This window comes from Lygodium microphyllum, chromosome 6 (assembly GCF_053477565.2).
Source record: "Lygodium microphyllum isolate KBCC chromosome 6, Lygodium_microphyllum_v1.1.10, whole genome shotgun sequence".
In the NCBI taxonomy this organism is placed as follows: Eukaryota; Viridiplantae; Streptophyta; class Polypodiopsida; order Schizaeales; family Lygodiaceae; genus Lygodium; species Lygodium microphyllum.
In genome coordinates this window covers 130960626-130977018 of record NC_141140.1, presented here as the reverse complement: position 1 = coordinate 130977018, position 16393 = coordinate 130960626, and the positions used below count along the sequence as shown (strand labels likewise).

The following is a 16393-nucleotide window of genomic DNA, read 5'->3' as shown; positions in this document are numbered from 1 at the left end:
CCTTAAGTAGTCCCTATAGATAAGTAGCCCACTTTTTGTATAATGAAGTCTTGCTTGTACTCAAAGCTTTTGGGAAGAAAAGGCCTATATGGTCTTCCATAGGTCCCTTAAATAGTGTTAAATATGCCTATAAGGCATTTCAATGTATACATTTCTTTCTTTTAATAGTACACTTGCTTGTGTTATTAAAGAAAAAGGTGGGTTGCAAGTTGGGTAGGGAAGTAGCTTACTCTTTGAGGTAAAATGCACAATGTAATCTAAGCAATGCTTGTAAATATTATTGATCAAGGCACTTTACCCAAAGCACAATCTTTGCCTTGTTAAGGAATTTGAACCCTATTTTGTTGCATGTAAATATGTTTGATACTCATACATCATATTATTCGCATTTAAATATCAATATTTCATATGCTTTGCATTTACCAAATATTCTCGACAGAAATATCAAGTGATTTGCATTAAAAACAATATTTATTGAACTTTTGGGTTTTGAAAAATAGTGTTGCATTTGGATTATAGATAGATATGAAATAGGCTACGTTTGAAGGCTGAGGTAAATCCAAACCCAAGATTCTACCGAGAACAAGAAACGCAGCGCACACAGAGAGAGAGAGAGAGAGAGAGAGAGAGAGAGAGAGAGAGAGAGATGGCAGGCAACAATCTTCCAAGCCCAAGCACTTCTGCTTCTCTTCTGTTGGGCGTCCTTGTGTCTGCATTCGCTGGATTGATCGCTCTGTTTCTGTTCTCCTTCCGCAGAAGATCGCATATGAAGCTGCAGCCGGCGGTGTCCCATGCCCCGGCCGCAGCCGCACAGCCTGCGCCCAAGAAGCCCCCGCCTCAGCGCTCCAATAAAGCTCGCACTTCCGACAAGGTACTCAGAATTGGCTTTCTTTGATACGATCTATTTAAAATGAATCGATCCTCACGCACAAGAACTTTTTTACGGAAAACGGTTGTTTTCTTTTGTTTTTCCCTATAGTTTTCAACATCATGAGCTTCCTGCCCCCAACTGCACCTAGCTAAGTCTGCGGTCCCTCCCTCGCAGAAGCTCATGACGTTGTCATATCATAATCCACATTATGGGGATTATAGTGGGAATTTGTCTAAGACTTCCTCGTGATACACTCTCCCTTATTTCTTTTTTTAAAAAGCATGTTCATTTTTTTCTGGGCGGGCTATACTATGGGAGTTTGATCTCTAACTTATTAGAAGCAGATACAAGTAACCAGGAAATTTTTGATCCATGCCCTTTCTCTTCTTATATTTTGAAATTTGTTGCGCGTACCTTTGTGATGATCATTTCTGAGATGTTTTGTAATAGGATTTAGTTTTCATCGGTTTAAGAAAACAGAGAGAAAAAGGCAAGGTTTAGCTCCCATGCCCCTCGCCATTCAGTATGTTGCACAAAATGTACAAGGATTCGAGAAGCAAGTGTGAAAATTGTCCTTTACATATTTATATACTAGCAACAAGTATTATGAAATGTCTAACAAAAGTGCCGACTAATTCCACTTCTTTACAATCCATCCCCACCCAAATAAAGTGTTAAAAATAAAAATGAAGGACTTATTAAGAACTAGTTCAAGTTGTGGAGATGAACACGACATTTTGTTCAGACATAAAAATATAAAATCCATAATCTTCAAGAGTCTTCTAGAGAATTGTTAGATCTGGGGTTCAAGACCAAGTTCAATATGTATACATCCATATGGAGCCATAAAGCTGAGAACTTGGTCCCAAAATCTTCAAAAATGAGCTCTTCCAATAAGTAGACATTGTGTTGTCCATTGTAGACCTCGCTCTACAAAATTTGCATAAGTTTTGATAGGGTGATACAAATAAGGCATGCTATAGCTCCAAAGAAAGCTTGCTTGAAGTGCTTTTAGCATGTGCATTTCATTTCTCTACAATTAGGTCAGAAGTTGAGCTAGTATAAAACAGAGAATTGTATGTGAAGAAACTACATTGAAACATAGTTTTGCATTGGGCTTCTTACCTTTGCCGATCATCTGTTTTTCTCGAATTAGTCTAGGTAGATGTTATCATGGTTGGCAGCATTTGCAGAGTGCTAGATGGTTTAGATCCCAAACTAACATTGATAACTCAACATGTACCTCATACTAGGTCCATGTGGGATAGTCTTTAGAGAGGGGAGGAGATTTTATAGGATGATTTGATGGTAGATCAATATTGACTTGGATTTGATGTTAAGTAGGGCAACATTGATTCTCAAAAGCAAGACGGAATGAGAAAGGGTTCAATTCAGGGGGGCCAAAAAAGCCACGCTAAATGTGCTTGCGTTTTGCTTTTCGGCTGCAGGCAATGCACGTTTGGATGACCACCTTTACTCTTGGATTGTGCTAAATTGAGTGTTTCGATGCAGCGCCCACGAAAAACGTCCCCCCACCCCATGAAAAAACCTAAGTTTAAATCTGGCAGGTTTTTGAGGAAAAAAGAATATGGTATTATAAAACAATAGTCCCTTTTTACGAAGAGGCATTTGAATCTCAACCATTTCTTTAAATAATATGTAATATATATTGGTCAAAATTAAGAGGACTTAGAGCTGGCTTCCAGCCTCATTCTTGGACACTCGCAAAATCTTACACTAACTTTTTACAAGCCACTTTAAAAACATGGGATTTTCTTCGCTTAAAGGCAATGTGTTCTTAACAATTGGAATACTAATTGTAAGTGTTCCAAATGTTCTTCTCTTGATTTACTAAAGATCAAGATATCATCCAAGAAGACTACTACAAAATATCCTAGATAAGGCCGTAACACACTATTCATCAGCTTCATAAAGGTAGCTGGTGCGTTAGTGAGGCCAAAAGGCATCACTAAAAAATCATAATGCCCGTATGTAGTACGAAATGCTGTCTTAGGAACATCCTGTGCCTTAATTCTTACTTGGTGATAGCCTGATCTTAAGTCTATCTTTGTGAAGAATTTTGCCCCTTGTAATAGATCAAAAAGATCTTCCATTTTGGGCATAGGAAATTTATTCTTCATTGTTATCTTGTTAAGTGCTCTATAATCAACACAAAGTTGCATAGAACCATCTTTTTTCTTTACCAATAAAATTGGCGAAGCCCAAGGTGAATTGCTGGGTAGTATAAACCCTTTATCAAGGTAATCCTTAATTTGTCTTTTAACTTCTTGGTGCTGTGTTTCACTTAACTTATAAGGTGGTTTAGAAATAGGCTGTGTATCCTTATTTGTGTCAATTGGGTGATTTATATCACCCCTATATGGTAGAAGGCCACTTGGTAAATCAGAAGGAAACACATCTTTAAATTCATCTAACAGACCACTTAATTCATTACTTACATTTAACTCACAAATATAAGAAAATTGTTGCTTTATATTACAGAAAGTAAAAGTGTTTTGCACAGGAAGAGACCATAACATATATACCTCACAAGCTTCCTTCTTTATCAGCTTCTGAACTTCAGTGGAACACAACAAAGGATTATCAGATACTTCATGTTCACCTTGAATCACAAAAGTCTTACCATCCCTTTCAAATTCCAGTGTATTATGATGATAGCTACGTTTTAAGGATGGTTCCAATCCCCATAGCCACTCCTTCCCCAAAGCAATATCGGCTCTTTTCATATTCATGATTTGGAAATCAAGTTTATCTTTATATCCTTGAATCTCAATTTCCAAATTGGATACCATCGTATCCCATATTTTATTATCTTGACCTTGCATCATACAAACAACATATTGATGCCTACTCTTTTGCTGGGGAAGTTTCAATTTTTTGACAAGTGCATAATTCATGAAATTGTGGGTAGTAGAGTCATCAATCATGACTCTAACCCTCTTTCCAGCTATCAATCCATGTACTCTAACTAAATCATGTGGCCCAAAAGTAGGCTGCCACATAGAAGTTGACATACAACACCTGTGTTGTACATCCTTGTGCAAAACCTCTAAAGATTTATACTTTTCATACCTCTTTAATTCTAGGGTCTGCACTACATGGATTTGTTTTTCTTTTCCCTCGCCCTTGTCCTTATCCTTTTCTTTATCTTTCCCATTTTTCCTTTGAGGGAAATTCCAAGCAGCATGGTTAGGGGATAGGCAATTGAAACACAACCTTTCTTTTTTAGCCTTATCAAAGTCATCTTGACTTAACTTTGGCCTTACATATTGTTTCTTTTCAAAGGGTTGTTTCTTGCCCTTAAGAAATGACATTTTCCTTTTAAATTTGCCTACAAATTTTGAGATTTCCAATTCTTTAGTCTTGGGCTCCGTATCAGTGAGACTAGTGAGTGTACCTGGACGCGTACTATCTTCATTGATTAATGCAAATTTAATTGCCTCTTCAAGGGTCTTAGGTGAACTCCTTTTCACTTCCTTTTTACAGGCCTTATCTAGTCCCCTAATGAATCCTCTTGTCTTTTGAAATTCATCTATTCCTTCCAATTTGAGGATTATCTCACGATATTTCTCCAGATATGTCAGCAGGAGTCTTCCCTTTTGTCTGACATAATCCCAATCTTTCCAATTTCTTTCCATTTCATTTTCATGAAGGAATTCTTTTCAAAAAGACCGATTCAAATTGAGGCCAAGTTTTAGGTATTTTATTTGCCTCCTTTAAGGTTTGCCACCATTTATACGCCTTTGGCCCCAAAGTTAAACTGGCCTCCAGCACTTGGAGATGTGGTGGAGTATTTTAAAGTTTGTGTAAATCCTCTCATTTTTGGAGAAAATTAAAGATAGTGTCTTTATTTCTATATTTTTCCTCCCTGTGAAATTGAGGGGGTTTCATATCTTTTAACACTGGATTATCCCTTAGCTTTTGGTGGGGTTCCCTAGGATCTCGCATAGTCACATCTAAATCTTTTGATGAAGATAGAATATCCGAGGTTTCTAGCTTATTTTTATCTATTTCTAGTAATAAAGTTAATTGAGATTTTATTTCGGTCAGTGTTTGAGTTAGAAATTCCATTTGAACTCCCTGTGCCTGCACACGAGGAGTTAGATCATCAAATTGTTCTCGTGTGGCAAAAAATTCTTCCCATTGCTCTTCTTGTATCTCCGTTTCATGGGGATCTACCATAGGGTGATCCCCAGAACTAGAACCCTCAATTACTCTTCCTCTCCCTTTCCTCTCCATTAATACACTGCAATTGGAAAGCAAATATAAGAAATTTGCGTACAAAGTAAAGTACTTCCCTGATTAGATAGTGATAGGGCAGCTGTTGATGGCTTTTAGTAATAACCCCAAAGAGTGAGGAATAGTTCGTCTTTCCCAAAACTGAGCCAGTCACGTTGAAAATAAAGCTTATTGGCAGGAACACCGAATGAGGGGACTAAACACACCCCCTCCCCAACGGGTCATGTGAACCAACTGTATCCCAGCTATGTGTCAGACAGACTTTCGTCCGACTGGCATCGTCAGACTGTTTTAATACTGCCGTTCGATTGCTGCGCTTCACGAAATATTGCCGTTCGATTGCTGCGCTTCACGAAATACTGCCGTTCGATTGTTGCACTTCACGAACTCAATTGTGTATGACGAGATATGGGCTAGTGTGACGCGTGACGTTTGGGCACCGTCTTCTCAAATCTGGTACCTGTGTGACGCATTGGGCGCCGTCTTCTCGTTTGATACCTGTGTGAGGTGTGACGTGTGGGCGCCGGAGAAAGCCTTCGGGGAGACAGGCGAAAGCAGGACCCGACGGCTCTGATACCAGTGAAACGTGGGAACCTGTCTGACGAAGAGCAGAATCACTCGCGAAACAGTCTGACGATCTTGAAAATAGTGGCACGAGACATTCGTTTCTCCTCCCACCCACGCCTAGATAAGTGCTGGCACCTCTCTCCCCGTTTCCTCTGCCAGCCGTCCACTTCAGGTGAGTCCTACTATTCTCGGACTCTCTAACTCTCTAGGCTCCCCTAGACCCCGTTCGGGTGCCCAAGGCCCCCGGACGGTCATCCCTCGCGCCAGTCTCCCATAATTTACCTTATTAATGTAACATGCCCTTTTGCAGTTCCAGTGCAGTGCCCTCAAAAGGTCATGGCCACACCAGAAGTGTAGGGGCTGCATATTCAGTTTTTTTCCTGTTTGTTTCAGGTCAGTCTTTTGTTTTCTTAATTCTCATCTGCGTTCTTTTCTCTATTAGTGTTCTTTCTTGCTTCTGTACTGTGCACTCACATGACCGAGATTGCTTGGGTATTAACTAAAAATTTTCATTGGGAGTATATATATGTTGAAACATATATAGGTAGTTGATTGTCTTCAAAGGGTCTTAGTGGGCGAGAACCAGAAGTTGGTTGTAAGTGGAGGATGAGGTGTGTGCATGTGATGTGGGATTCCTTTGTCTGCAGTTACGTTATCTATTCACTCTATCTGGAGTAAAACTCTGTACGAAGTGGCAGTGGTTCACCATTTGGTGCATTTCCAGGTGTACAAGCTTTATTGGGTTTCAAATTAAGACTTCTTAGGTTTGGAAGCTGCTTGGGCAAGTGCAATTATGGGAGGTAGTTGCTTGGGGCCATTTGTTGCCTTGGAAGGTGTTCTCAGAATGATGGTTTAAGACAATGGCAATGCCAAATGGTTGTAAATACGAGATGGACACTTTGGAGTGAAGATCACTGTAACTGGTGGAGTTTTTTTGTCAAGACTAGAAACCTTGCTGCAGGTTTTCATGATAGTTTTCCCCCAATCATGCAGTGTCAGTAGCGTAGACTTGGAGTCTTGTGGCTATCGTTCAAGAAGCTTGTTTGTCAACCATCCAAGTGATTTTGCCTTGGTTGAGAGTTTACTGGCTGAAAGTAAGTTTGAAGAACTGGCTAGTCGCTTAGGCTTTGCTAATATTTTCGGTGGTGTGATTGATTCTTGTAGATGGCCTATGGTTGGTTGATGCACATGTGGCATCTGGGTGGAGCTCTGTATAGTTGTGTGGTTAGTGCTAGTAGCTACACTTGATTGGCAGTTGTCAGTAGATGAACTCAAGATTAATTTGTCTGGTTGTTTGTGTGGATGTTCAAAAATCTAATTTTCTAGCTTTTATTTTTATGCGCTTATTTAAACAACAAAACCAAATGATCAATGTTTTGACACACATGGGTAGAGCATCAATTTATCATTTTGGGAAATTTTCAGGGACCTCAGCCACATAGACAGAGTCACCCTCTTCTTTTGAACACCTTGAAGGGTCATACAGAAGAAATCTATGGAATTTGTTTCACATCAAATGGTCGTGGTCTAGCAACAGGTAATTCCATTTCCTTTCTGTTGTTTGATTGGAATGGTAAGTGCTCATAGTTGTGGAGATATGATTGTGTACTCTTTTGAGAATCTACAATGTCTCAGCATAATATTGGATAGATAAAAGTGTAGACAAGTGGCAGACATGTCATCTAGTCAATGAAGAAATGGGTATGGTCCTTGCATGGGCTACACTTAGCATCAACTGCTGTTAAAAGACATCATCATCCTTCATGAAAAACACTGCAGCAGTTTGAGTTGTCATCATTGCTGGTCATTCCATTACTGGAACATGGCCATATTGAAGTTCAGGCAGGTTAGGGATCGATGTCATGGCTGGTGTTCCGCTACACTGTTACACTGTTCCTAAAGTCTTTTCGTCCATATTTCCCATTCTTTAAAGGTCTTGGTGTCTATCTTCAGGTTTGATTATCACTGTATTTTCAGCATAGGTTCCTAGACATTTTCTCCTTTTTCCAAGCTTTATAAATCCCTTTAATCTTTCTCACTGAGCTATACAAAAGTCCTGTGTGCCTCAGCTCTACCATTATCATTGGGTCAATAATGCAATGAGCTGTTGGTCCTCTCTTATTAGTCTTGAAAGTCAAAGGTGAAGGTGCTATATAAAATTTTGTATTTTGTATAAATAGTCATGAAGATCAAAATGAGGTAAAGTTTTCCTACATAATTTGGGCTTTTTTGTAAGGTTCCATATCATAGACCAATGGTTTCACCATTTACTTAGTAGGCACACCTACCCATACTTCATCATAAAGAGGCTCAAAGAGCTTTCGCTTTCAGTCCCTAACTTTACTGCAACACTAAAGCTTTGGTGAGGGGTTCGAGTTTTGAATTTCCTATTTCTTTTCCTCCATATCAGTAGTACTAGGAGGGTCTCTTCTTCACTATATGGGCCTTGAAGAGCTTGTGTTGCAAGTGGAGGTGATAGCATGGAGGTGGTAGTCCTTTGTGAAAAGGCTCCCAATTCTTCATTTCTTCTTCTTCTTCAAATCAATAGCAGTAGAAGGGTTTCTTCTTCACCATATTGGCATAGTGACAGCATGGAGGTGGTGGTCCTTTGTTAAGATTCATTGTTCTCCAAAAATTGGATTTCTTTTCCATGCTCGATGGTCTCCCAACTTTGGGGGGAGATTGCTGACATTTGGAGGTAGGTGAAGCAAATATTGGATCCGATGGAGCATGTGATGCCTCTAGACTTGGGGAAGATGTTGATTTTACTAGGAGTGGTGTTTTGAGCTTGAGGGCTTAAGTGTGATTCAGGCACCCAAGTTTGGCTAGAGGAGTGGTTTGCAAATAGCCATCAATCAACACAGGTTATTGTGGGGAGCGGGAGTGCTCATTCGCCCCTTCGTAGGGTTCACATTCCATCTCTTAATGCATTATTTTCCTTCCTCACCATGAGTAGGTTAAAACTGGAAGGAATCATGGTGGCTTGACTCCTAATAAAAGAGTTTAGTTGAGTGATGATGGCAATGAAACTCACCATATCAATCAATGGCTAGTGTGATGGTAAGCTTGTATACAGTTGGGTGAAAGAAGTGGATGTTAAGCTAAAAAAGGTACATTACAGCCTTCGTTAGCTCATTTTAAGCAGCCCCAAAACTCAAAATGCTCGAAAATTTTGGAGTTGGGATTCATATGTGTAGGCCACGGGCTACATGGTGATGCCCTTTGATTCATGATTTGGGTTCCCTAGGCATTTAAACTGTCATTAAATGTAATTGTTGCCATAATGTCCTAGGCGCTAAGTTACACTAGGAGGGTTTCCTATGATGGCTAAGCCATTAGGGTTTCATTTGATTATAAATAGACACTGTGCCTCATTAGCACATAAGTATAGCATTATTCATGTGATCGCCTTGAGCGTTGTACTCACTTTTACTCATTAATACATTGCTTCTCATTCGTGATCGAGTATCGTCGTGCATCGATTAATTTTTTCACTCATTCATTTTCCATTAGATTAATTGCACAATTGGTCCACGCGTAGCCCAACAACCTCCCGGTTCATGATGGGCTATTTTGCTTAATAGAGAACCATCTTTGCTCCTAGTTTGAGCTCACGAGGGGACACTTTCCTTGGCAATTTGCTTAAAGGCGGGAAATCCATGGTCGTGATGTGCTTTTTGCGGAGCTAGTTTGTGGTAGGCATTGCGAGCTATTGTGACTACTTCTGTAGTCAAGGATTGGTGCGATCGACATTGACCTCCATCTCTTTTTGAGGCACCTTGGTGGTGTCTTGATCACCCATTGCTTGGGTATCCATGGTCCTAATGATGGTCATTGTTGTATGTCCTATGATGAGTCATTATCATTGTATATTTTATTGTATCGATTGCCATGATTTGAGAGAGCGTGTTAGTAGAGTTTACATCTCATGGGTGAGAGTTCGTTAGCAAAGTGTACACCTCATGGATGAGAGTTTGTGTTTGTGTGCATTCTTGATTTTATCCTAGACATTATCCATGCTGGCCCACTAGTATTGTTTGACATCACTTTACTGCCTATTTATAGGCAGGCTCCCTTATCCACTTTCGGAGTCATCCTTCAACATGAGTGCGTCTGGGTGGAGAGAAGGAGACCATGCACACACTCCTTGACTCGGTGCCTAAGCCTTTGTAATGCTTTTGTGCCTCGGTATTTGGATTCAATGTTCCAAGCATATTGTCTTTTGAGTTCTTGTGTTCTTTGTAGTGCTATTTTGAAACTAGCCAATCCTTTTGGGAATGGGTGGTAATGATGTGATGAAGCACTAATTACAACAAGCATGAAATTCACATAAATTGAAAATACAAATGTTACCACTTAATGTTGGATTGTAGATTCCTGGTTGGCCCCAACACTGGTGCCCCTTGCGGTATTTCTTTAGCTTCTATTAAAAATTGAATGGAGTACACTCAGATTTGGCTCCAATCTCCTTTTTCCAATGCCTTTTGCTGTAAAAAATGACCAGCAAGCCTTTTGTCAGATTTGCCTCTTGATCTAATAGGGGATTGGCCTCTAATTGGCCCTTGGTTAGTCAAAATGAACCCAAATCCAATTGGGATGGCCATCTTCTTGAAAACTTTGGCAATTCCTGGAATTCCAATTGCTGATTCCAAGTTCCAAGCTTTCAATTTCATGGCATGGGACTTGAGGTGCTTGCTAAACCCTAATTTCTGTTGTAAATTAGGGTTTACAACAGCTAAAATCTTAAATTCAGTACCTACAGTGGTTGTGATAGCTGATATTTGTTGAGGAACTTTAGGAAATGGTTGGAGGATGAGAGTGAATGCTAAGGAGAGAGAGAGAGAGAGATTTCCGACTTTAGTCTGATCCAAACAGTAGTTAATGCTGCCACTTGACCATAGATGTTGCCATGCTGCTCTACTTGTTGTTGCCTGTAGCTGGGAGGTCATAAATGCAGTCACATGCTGTTCTTGTGCCCTTTGGTGGCAGTTGCATGCCAATTTCACCTTCTGGATGGCTGAAATATGCTGCGAAAAGGTGTCTACAGCAGCAGCAGCGCATGCGTGCACACACACACACACACACACACACAGTGTGTGTGTGTGAGAAGAGAGAGAGAGAGAGAGTCTTCACATGCTTAGAATGACTTGAATGATCCTCTAATAGTCCCCAATAGCCTTTTCCCTAGTTGCATGGGACAGTTTTGCCACTTGGTACCTTCTAAATGGATTTTGACCACTTAAGTTAATTTTCAGAATCAATAATTCTGAAAATTAATTTAGCCCTTTGTTCTTGGCACTTGCCCAAAAAGCTAGAAGTGCCCATCCACAATGAAATTGCTTTGACTCCCAAGCATAGTTGCATTCGTACTACGTATGGACTAGTTCGTTTCGTACGGTTCGTACTGTACCGTATGGTACGTATCCGTACCATTTCGTACCAAAAAACAGGCTGTTGTTGGCCTCTGGAGACTAGACCATACAATATCTTCCAACTCCTAAGCCTTATGTTTATTATCATAATTCCAAATCTCTCTCACACACACACACACACACACTCTCTCTCTTCCAACTTCCAAGATGAGTATGCAATTCCAAGAGCATCCCTTCCTCCCCTCCTCTCTCTCTCTCTCTCTCTCTCTCTCTCTCTCTCTAAACTGCCAAGCCTCTCTCTTTCTCTCTCTCTCGTCTCACACACATACACACAAAAGAAAGAAGAGCCTGTTTGTCCACCCACCCTAAACTTTGCTTTGTTCTTTGATGTATTATATATACACTCCCATCAGTCTTCTAGTAGTGCCTTGCGTATGTTGTGCATGAGGTTTTTCCTTGTTATCCTCATGTATTCATCCTATTAACTAAAGTGACATTGCTATTTTTGCTCTAAACATGTGTTCTATTATCTATAATCCAAAATAACCAAGTTTTTGTTTTTGTTTTTTTTTCGTACTAATATCGTATCGTACCTTATAAAATCATAAGGTACCAATTAGTACCGTATTTTATCGTAGCGTACCGTACCATACCTTTTATACTTAACAACCTTGCTCCCAAGTGATCTTAAGTATAAATTATGCCCTAAATTGGCATTAATTAATTAATTGATGCCTAGTTCCTAATGTCATCGCTAATACTTATTGGCCAATCAAATACCCTAGGGCAAAATTGTCACTAGGCACACCATCTAGTATCTAACTAGTATAACTTATTATAACTTTTGCCTTTGACACAAAGTGACATCTTGAGGTCTTGGGTCCGTTATTATGACTTGATTGACTTTCACATCACGTGCACCTCACATTTGTACATTTGATTAATGTTTGAGACAAATACTAAGCAAGGCATAAAAAATTCACATTCCCATGACATCTTCTTTGTTGTTTGCATTCTTGCAATCTATTATAGTAGTGTCTCTTTGTTTCCATTGGTGTCCACTATTTTGACAAGTTGCGCATATATCGCCCCCCGCTCCCCCTGCGGGGGGCGGCATTTGTGCAACCCAAGAAAACAAAAAAGTTGCCAAGGGTTTCAGAAAGGTTGGGGGGGTATGAAACGGGTTTGAAAGGTTTCATATGAGTTTCCTAAAATGCATGAAATAGGTGTCCATTAGTCATGTCATGTATTTTGATGGAGGAGGTAGCTTTGTTTAGAGTATGCTATTTTTTGTAGTCAATTTTAGGTGCATTCACAACGGTTGATGGTCTTTTCTAGCCTTTGTATTTCTTTTTTAGTGGTTGAAGGGTCTATTCACACCTTATATGAGGCGATCATAATTTCTTAGAGGTGATTGCATTGCTTTATGTAGGTGAGTTAGGTTTTTTGACGTGCTTAGATAGTAGTAGGCCAGTTTTGGGATTTTATATCTATATATAGCCATCCTTTGCTTGGCCGGTCATCATTCTTTGGAGGTTTCAGCATGCTTTGACATTCGGGATGCTCTAGCATCTTCCAGTGTTGCTATTTATCATTATCTTGATCCGGTGCATAGTAGCAAAGAAACGCGTTTCTCTGCTTTTGAAACTTACGAAACGTTTCGTAAAGTACAAAACGTTTCTTTGCATAAAAAACGTGGGGAGGGGGGACCCCGGAAAAAAAAAAACGTGAGTTAGTCTGTGAAAAAACAAAGGTTAGTGTTAGTCTATGATCAATGGAAAAAAAAAGCAAAAAAAAAAAGAAATATACATTTCATCACTCGTGACTTGTTGTGTGCGCAGCTTGTCACAACTCACGCTTCTCATCTCGCTCATTTGTCCCGATTTTACCTTGCCGACCGTTGACAGTCCCACGCCACCTCCTTCGCTTGTTCGCTTGTGCGCCTGTTCCCCGTTTGATTGTCCGCTCCTGCCCCGTTGACCATCAACAAGCCCAACTCCCACACCAACTCCTCTGCTTGTTCGCTTTTGTGTCTGCCCACTTCTGCCCTGTCAATAGTCCTACGCAAAAGACAGAATTGCACGGGACCAAATGATATCAACCCCAACTCCTTCAAGGTGGAAATTCGCTTAGAAGAATTGGTGCATCCTGCACATGAGGATGATGAGGTGTGGACCTTACTGGCAGTAGAGAGAGCACAACTTCGGCATCAAACAAGATCTAGGGCCGAGGGTGCTGATGCATCAATTCCAACAGAAGGTTCCAGTAGGATGGTAGCAGTTAGTGCTCAAGCTAGTGTCATAAGTGACATAGAGGATGATTGGAGTGTGAGTGAGGAGGATGAGCATGGGGATGATGATGGGGATGATGGTGGTGATGGTGATGATGATGAGTTTGAGTAGTGACTCATGAGTCATAACTCATGAGGGTTCATGATTTTGGATTAGACTCTAGAGTCTTACCTTTACATTTTTCAGATGTTCTACGAAGTATGCGGGGTAACTACAACTTTAGGGTGTAGCTGATTTCTCCTCCATTCTGACAGCATGATACCAAAACAAAATAATTTTTTATATGTGTGTAGGTCTATTTGAAGAGAGAGATTACGAGCTCAATGCATTTGATGACATTGATGGGAAGTGAATCTACTCTTGTGAAGATAGGAAGACCCACCACTCAGATTATTGTGAAGAGTGACAAGAAATGGAGACTTTTTGCACTATTCAAGCCTTCTACAAAGTAGCTGATTTCTTCTCCATTCTGATAGCACGAGGCCAAAACACAATAATTTTTTGTATGTGTGTAGGTCTATTTGAAGAGGGATGGATTATGAGTTCAATGCTTTTGATGACACTGATGGTGGGTCAATCTATTCTTCTGAAGATGGGAAGTGATGAGAAAATTGAAGATTAGAACCATGACCCTCAAGAGTGCGACACTTTGACAGATCTAGAAGATTAGAGCTCCCTCGTTTCCCCCCTGCTTGTTTGCATGTATCTAATAGAACCTTTACCATAGGTCTTTGCATGGCTGTGATGGCACTGCTGAAATTTGATAAATGTAGTAGTGTACTACGAGAGAAGGTTGAAAATTGATCACCCGAGGCAGAGAAGTTGAGAATTGTCGAGTGACTAGAGGAGAGGGGCTTGTTGATGTAGGCAGCTTGTTGGACAGCACAAACACAAGTACTGTAGCAATCCCCTGGTGGGAGAGATGGCAACAGCTTGACACCTAGCACTAGATGCTGAAAATGTAGGTTGATCAAGTGCTATGACGACCCAACAAATGGAGACCTCCAAACAATAGGTCAATGGCTGGAAACAAGCCACCTAGGGCTGGACGCTGATGGGCTATAGTTGGTGATGGTTGGATAAAAAACGGTAGGTGGCTGATGACTGTAGGCCATCTCATGGGCTACACATTGATACCCTTTGCTCCATGATCGGGGCTCCCTAGGCATTTAAATTATCATCAAATGTAGTTGGTGCCCCTAGTATCCTACGCACTAAGTGACACTAGGGTTTAGTGTTTTTTTAAGGGTTTCCCATGAGGTTAAGCTGTCAAGGTTTCATTTCATTATAAATAGACACTTTGTGCCTCATTAGCACACGTATGGCATTATTCAAAGAGTAGAACCATAGATACCCAAGCAGTGGGTCATGAAGCCACCACCAAGGTGCCTCGGAGAGGACATGATGTTGATGTTGATCATATTAGCTTCTAAAAATAGAGATGAGTTATAATAGATCTTTGTGTCTATCAATAGTCTCACAGTAGCATACAAGACCATCTTGTCAAAAATGTCTCTTAACATATGTGACCATGGATTCTTTGCCTTTGGCCAAGACCACCAAAGTGTCCCCTTATGGGAGCTCAAGACTAGGAGCCAATTCTGCTCTTTGTCAAATATCAACCGATCATGAACATGAATGTCAATCCCAGCTCCAAGATTTTAACTTGCCAGGCTTTGGTTGATACGTTAGGGAGGTCTCTCTTTGGAACCTGTGCACTTATATACTTGTATAGATGAAGCTTGCCTGCCCCATCTCACCACCCTCTTGCACTCCCTCTCTGTGATTCGAGAGTCTGAGGGACGACCGCATCACATGGACTAGAAAGTAGCAAAGGAAAGGGTTACCAAGTCCTTCCCTCAATCTGAAGAAGCGGATCCCTTACACACCTTGGACTTCTTCTTGGCTGGGGGATCGGAGTGGGAGGAGTATGCATCCTGCTCCTTCTCCTTCTCCTTCTTCTTTCGTGAGGTTGCTAACTCCTTGTAGTTCTTCCTCAAGTGGCCCTTTCTACCGCGGTGATAACATTGGGCCTTTGACTTCTTCTTTCTGTCACCCCTCTCTGAAGTCTTAAAGGCCTCATTGGAACCTCCATAATGAGACGAAAGCCGCCCCTGTAAACATAAAGATGCCTCATGCTCAAGTAGCATCGAGGACATATGTAAAGCTCACAGGTTTAGAGGATGTTTGCGCCAACAAAGGACTGGCCATTCCATCAAACTCCGGGGGGAGCTTGTAGAGTACCGTTCCCACTAGATGTGCTTCTAGAAGGGTGAATTGCATGTGTCGAAGTTGGTCTTGTACTTGTGTAGCACGGAGCAAAAAAGGACTGAATGGTGTCCTTCGGCTCGAACTTCATCTATTGAAGCTATCCATAAAGGGTCACGGCACGCATGGTGGAAGGTACCTTGTACAACATCTGAAGCTGTGCCCATACTTCAAGAGATGTTCTAAAGGAGGTAACTACCGGACATACTTGTTTAGAAATACACCGAAGCAATGCAGAATGCATATGTGCATCGTTTGAATCCCATGTAAGCATAGCTTCTTATGATTGTCCTCATCAAAATACTCGGGAAGAGGAAAAGGACGCTGAGGTCGAGGAATAGCTTCACATACAATGTACCAAATCCGCCTCTACACAAACTAGTCTTTCATCACAACACTTCATGTAAGATAGTCAGGTCCATGTAACTTATCATTTGTAGAAGTGCACGGAGGAGTCGTCTAGAGAGGATAAGAAGAGAAGATGGAGGATAGAGGGTATACTAAGAGGGAATACAGACAAACCAATAGCAAAGACTTCACCAAATGAGAGTTCACATGCAATGTAGCCAAAAGTTTGAATAGAATTGAAGGGCAACTACTACAAAATGAAGAAAAAAACTAGTCAAATGCTGCTAGAAACAGTAGAAACGGCTTGAATAGATAGTCGCTCCCCCATAGTTAGGGGCAAAAAATGAAAAACGCAGGCTGGTTGAGCATTTAATGCAGCAAGCTGATGATTGCAGGCTGGAATCCAGGCACAGGCT

At 40.8% G+C, this 16393-nt stretch overlaps 1 protein-coding gene across 3 annotated transcripts in view; it reads left to right on the top strand.

Annotated features, from left to right (window-relative positions):
* The first annotated feature begins 543 nt into the window (after positions 1-543).
* The window catches only part of LOC148035135 (Transducin/WD40 repeat-like superfamily protein), a 76646-nt gene continuing 60796 nt past the window's right edge, over positions 544-16393 (top strand). For 2 of the 3 annotated variants that reach the window (XM_087680103.1, XM_087680105.1), the window contains exons 1-2: positions 545-871; positions 7124-7235. In XM_087680103.1, coding sequence (XP_087536229.1) covers positions 647-871; positions 7124-7235 — 337 coding nt within the window. In that variant the 5' untranslated portion in view covers positions 545-646. Of the gene's footprint in view, positions 872-7123; positions 7236-16393 lie in introns of all 3 variants that reach the window. The other variant, XM_087680106.1, reaches the window with a different exon arrangement.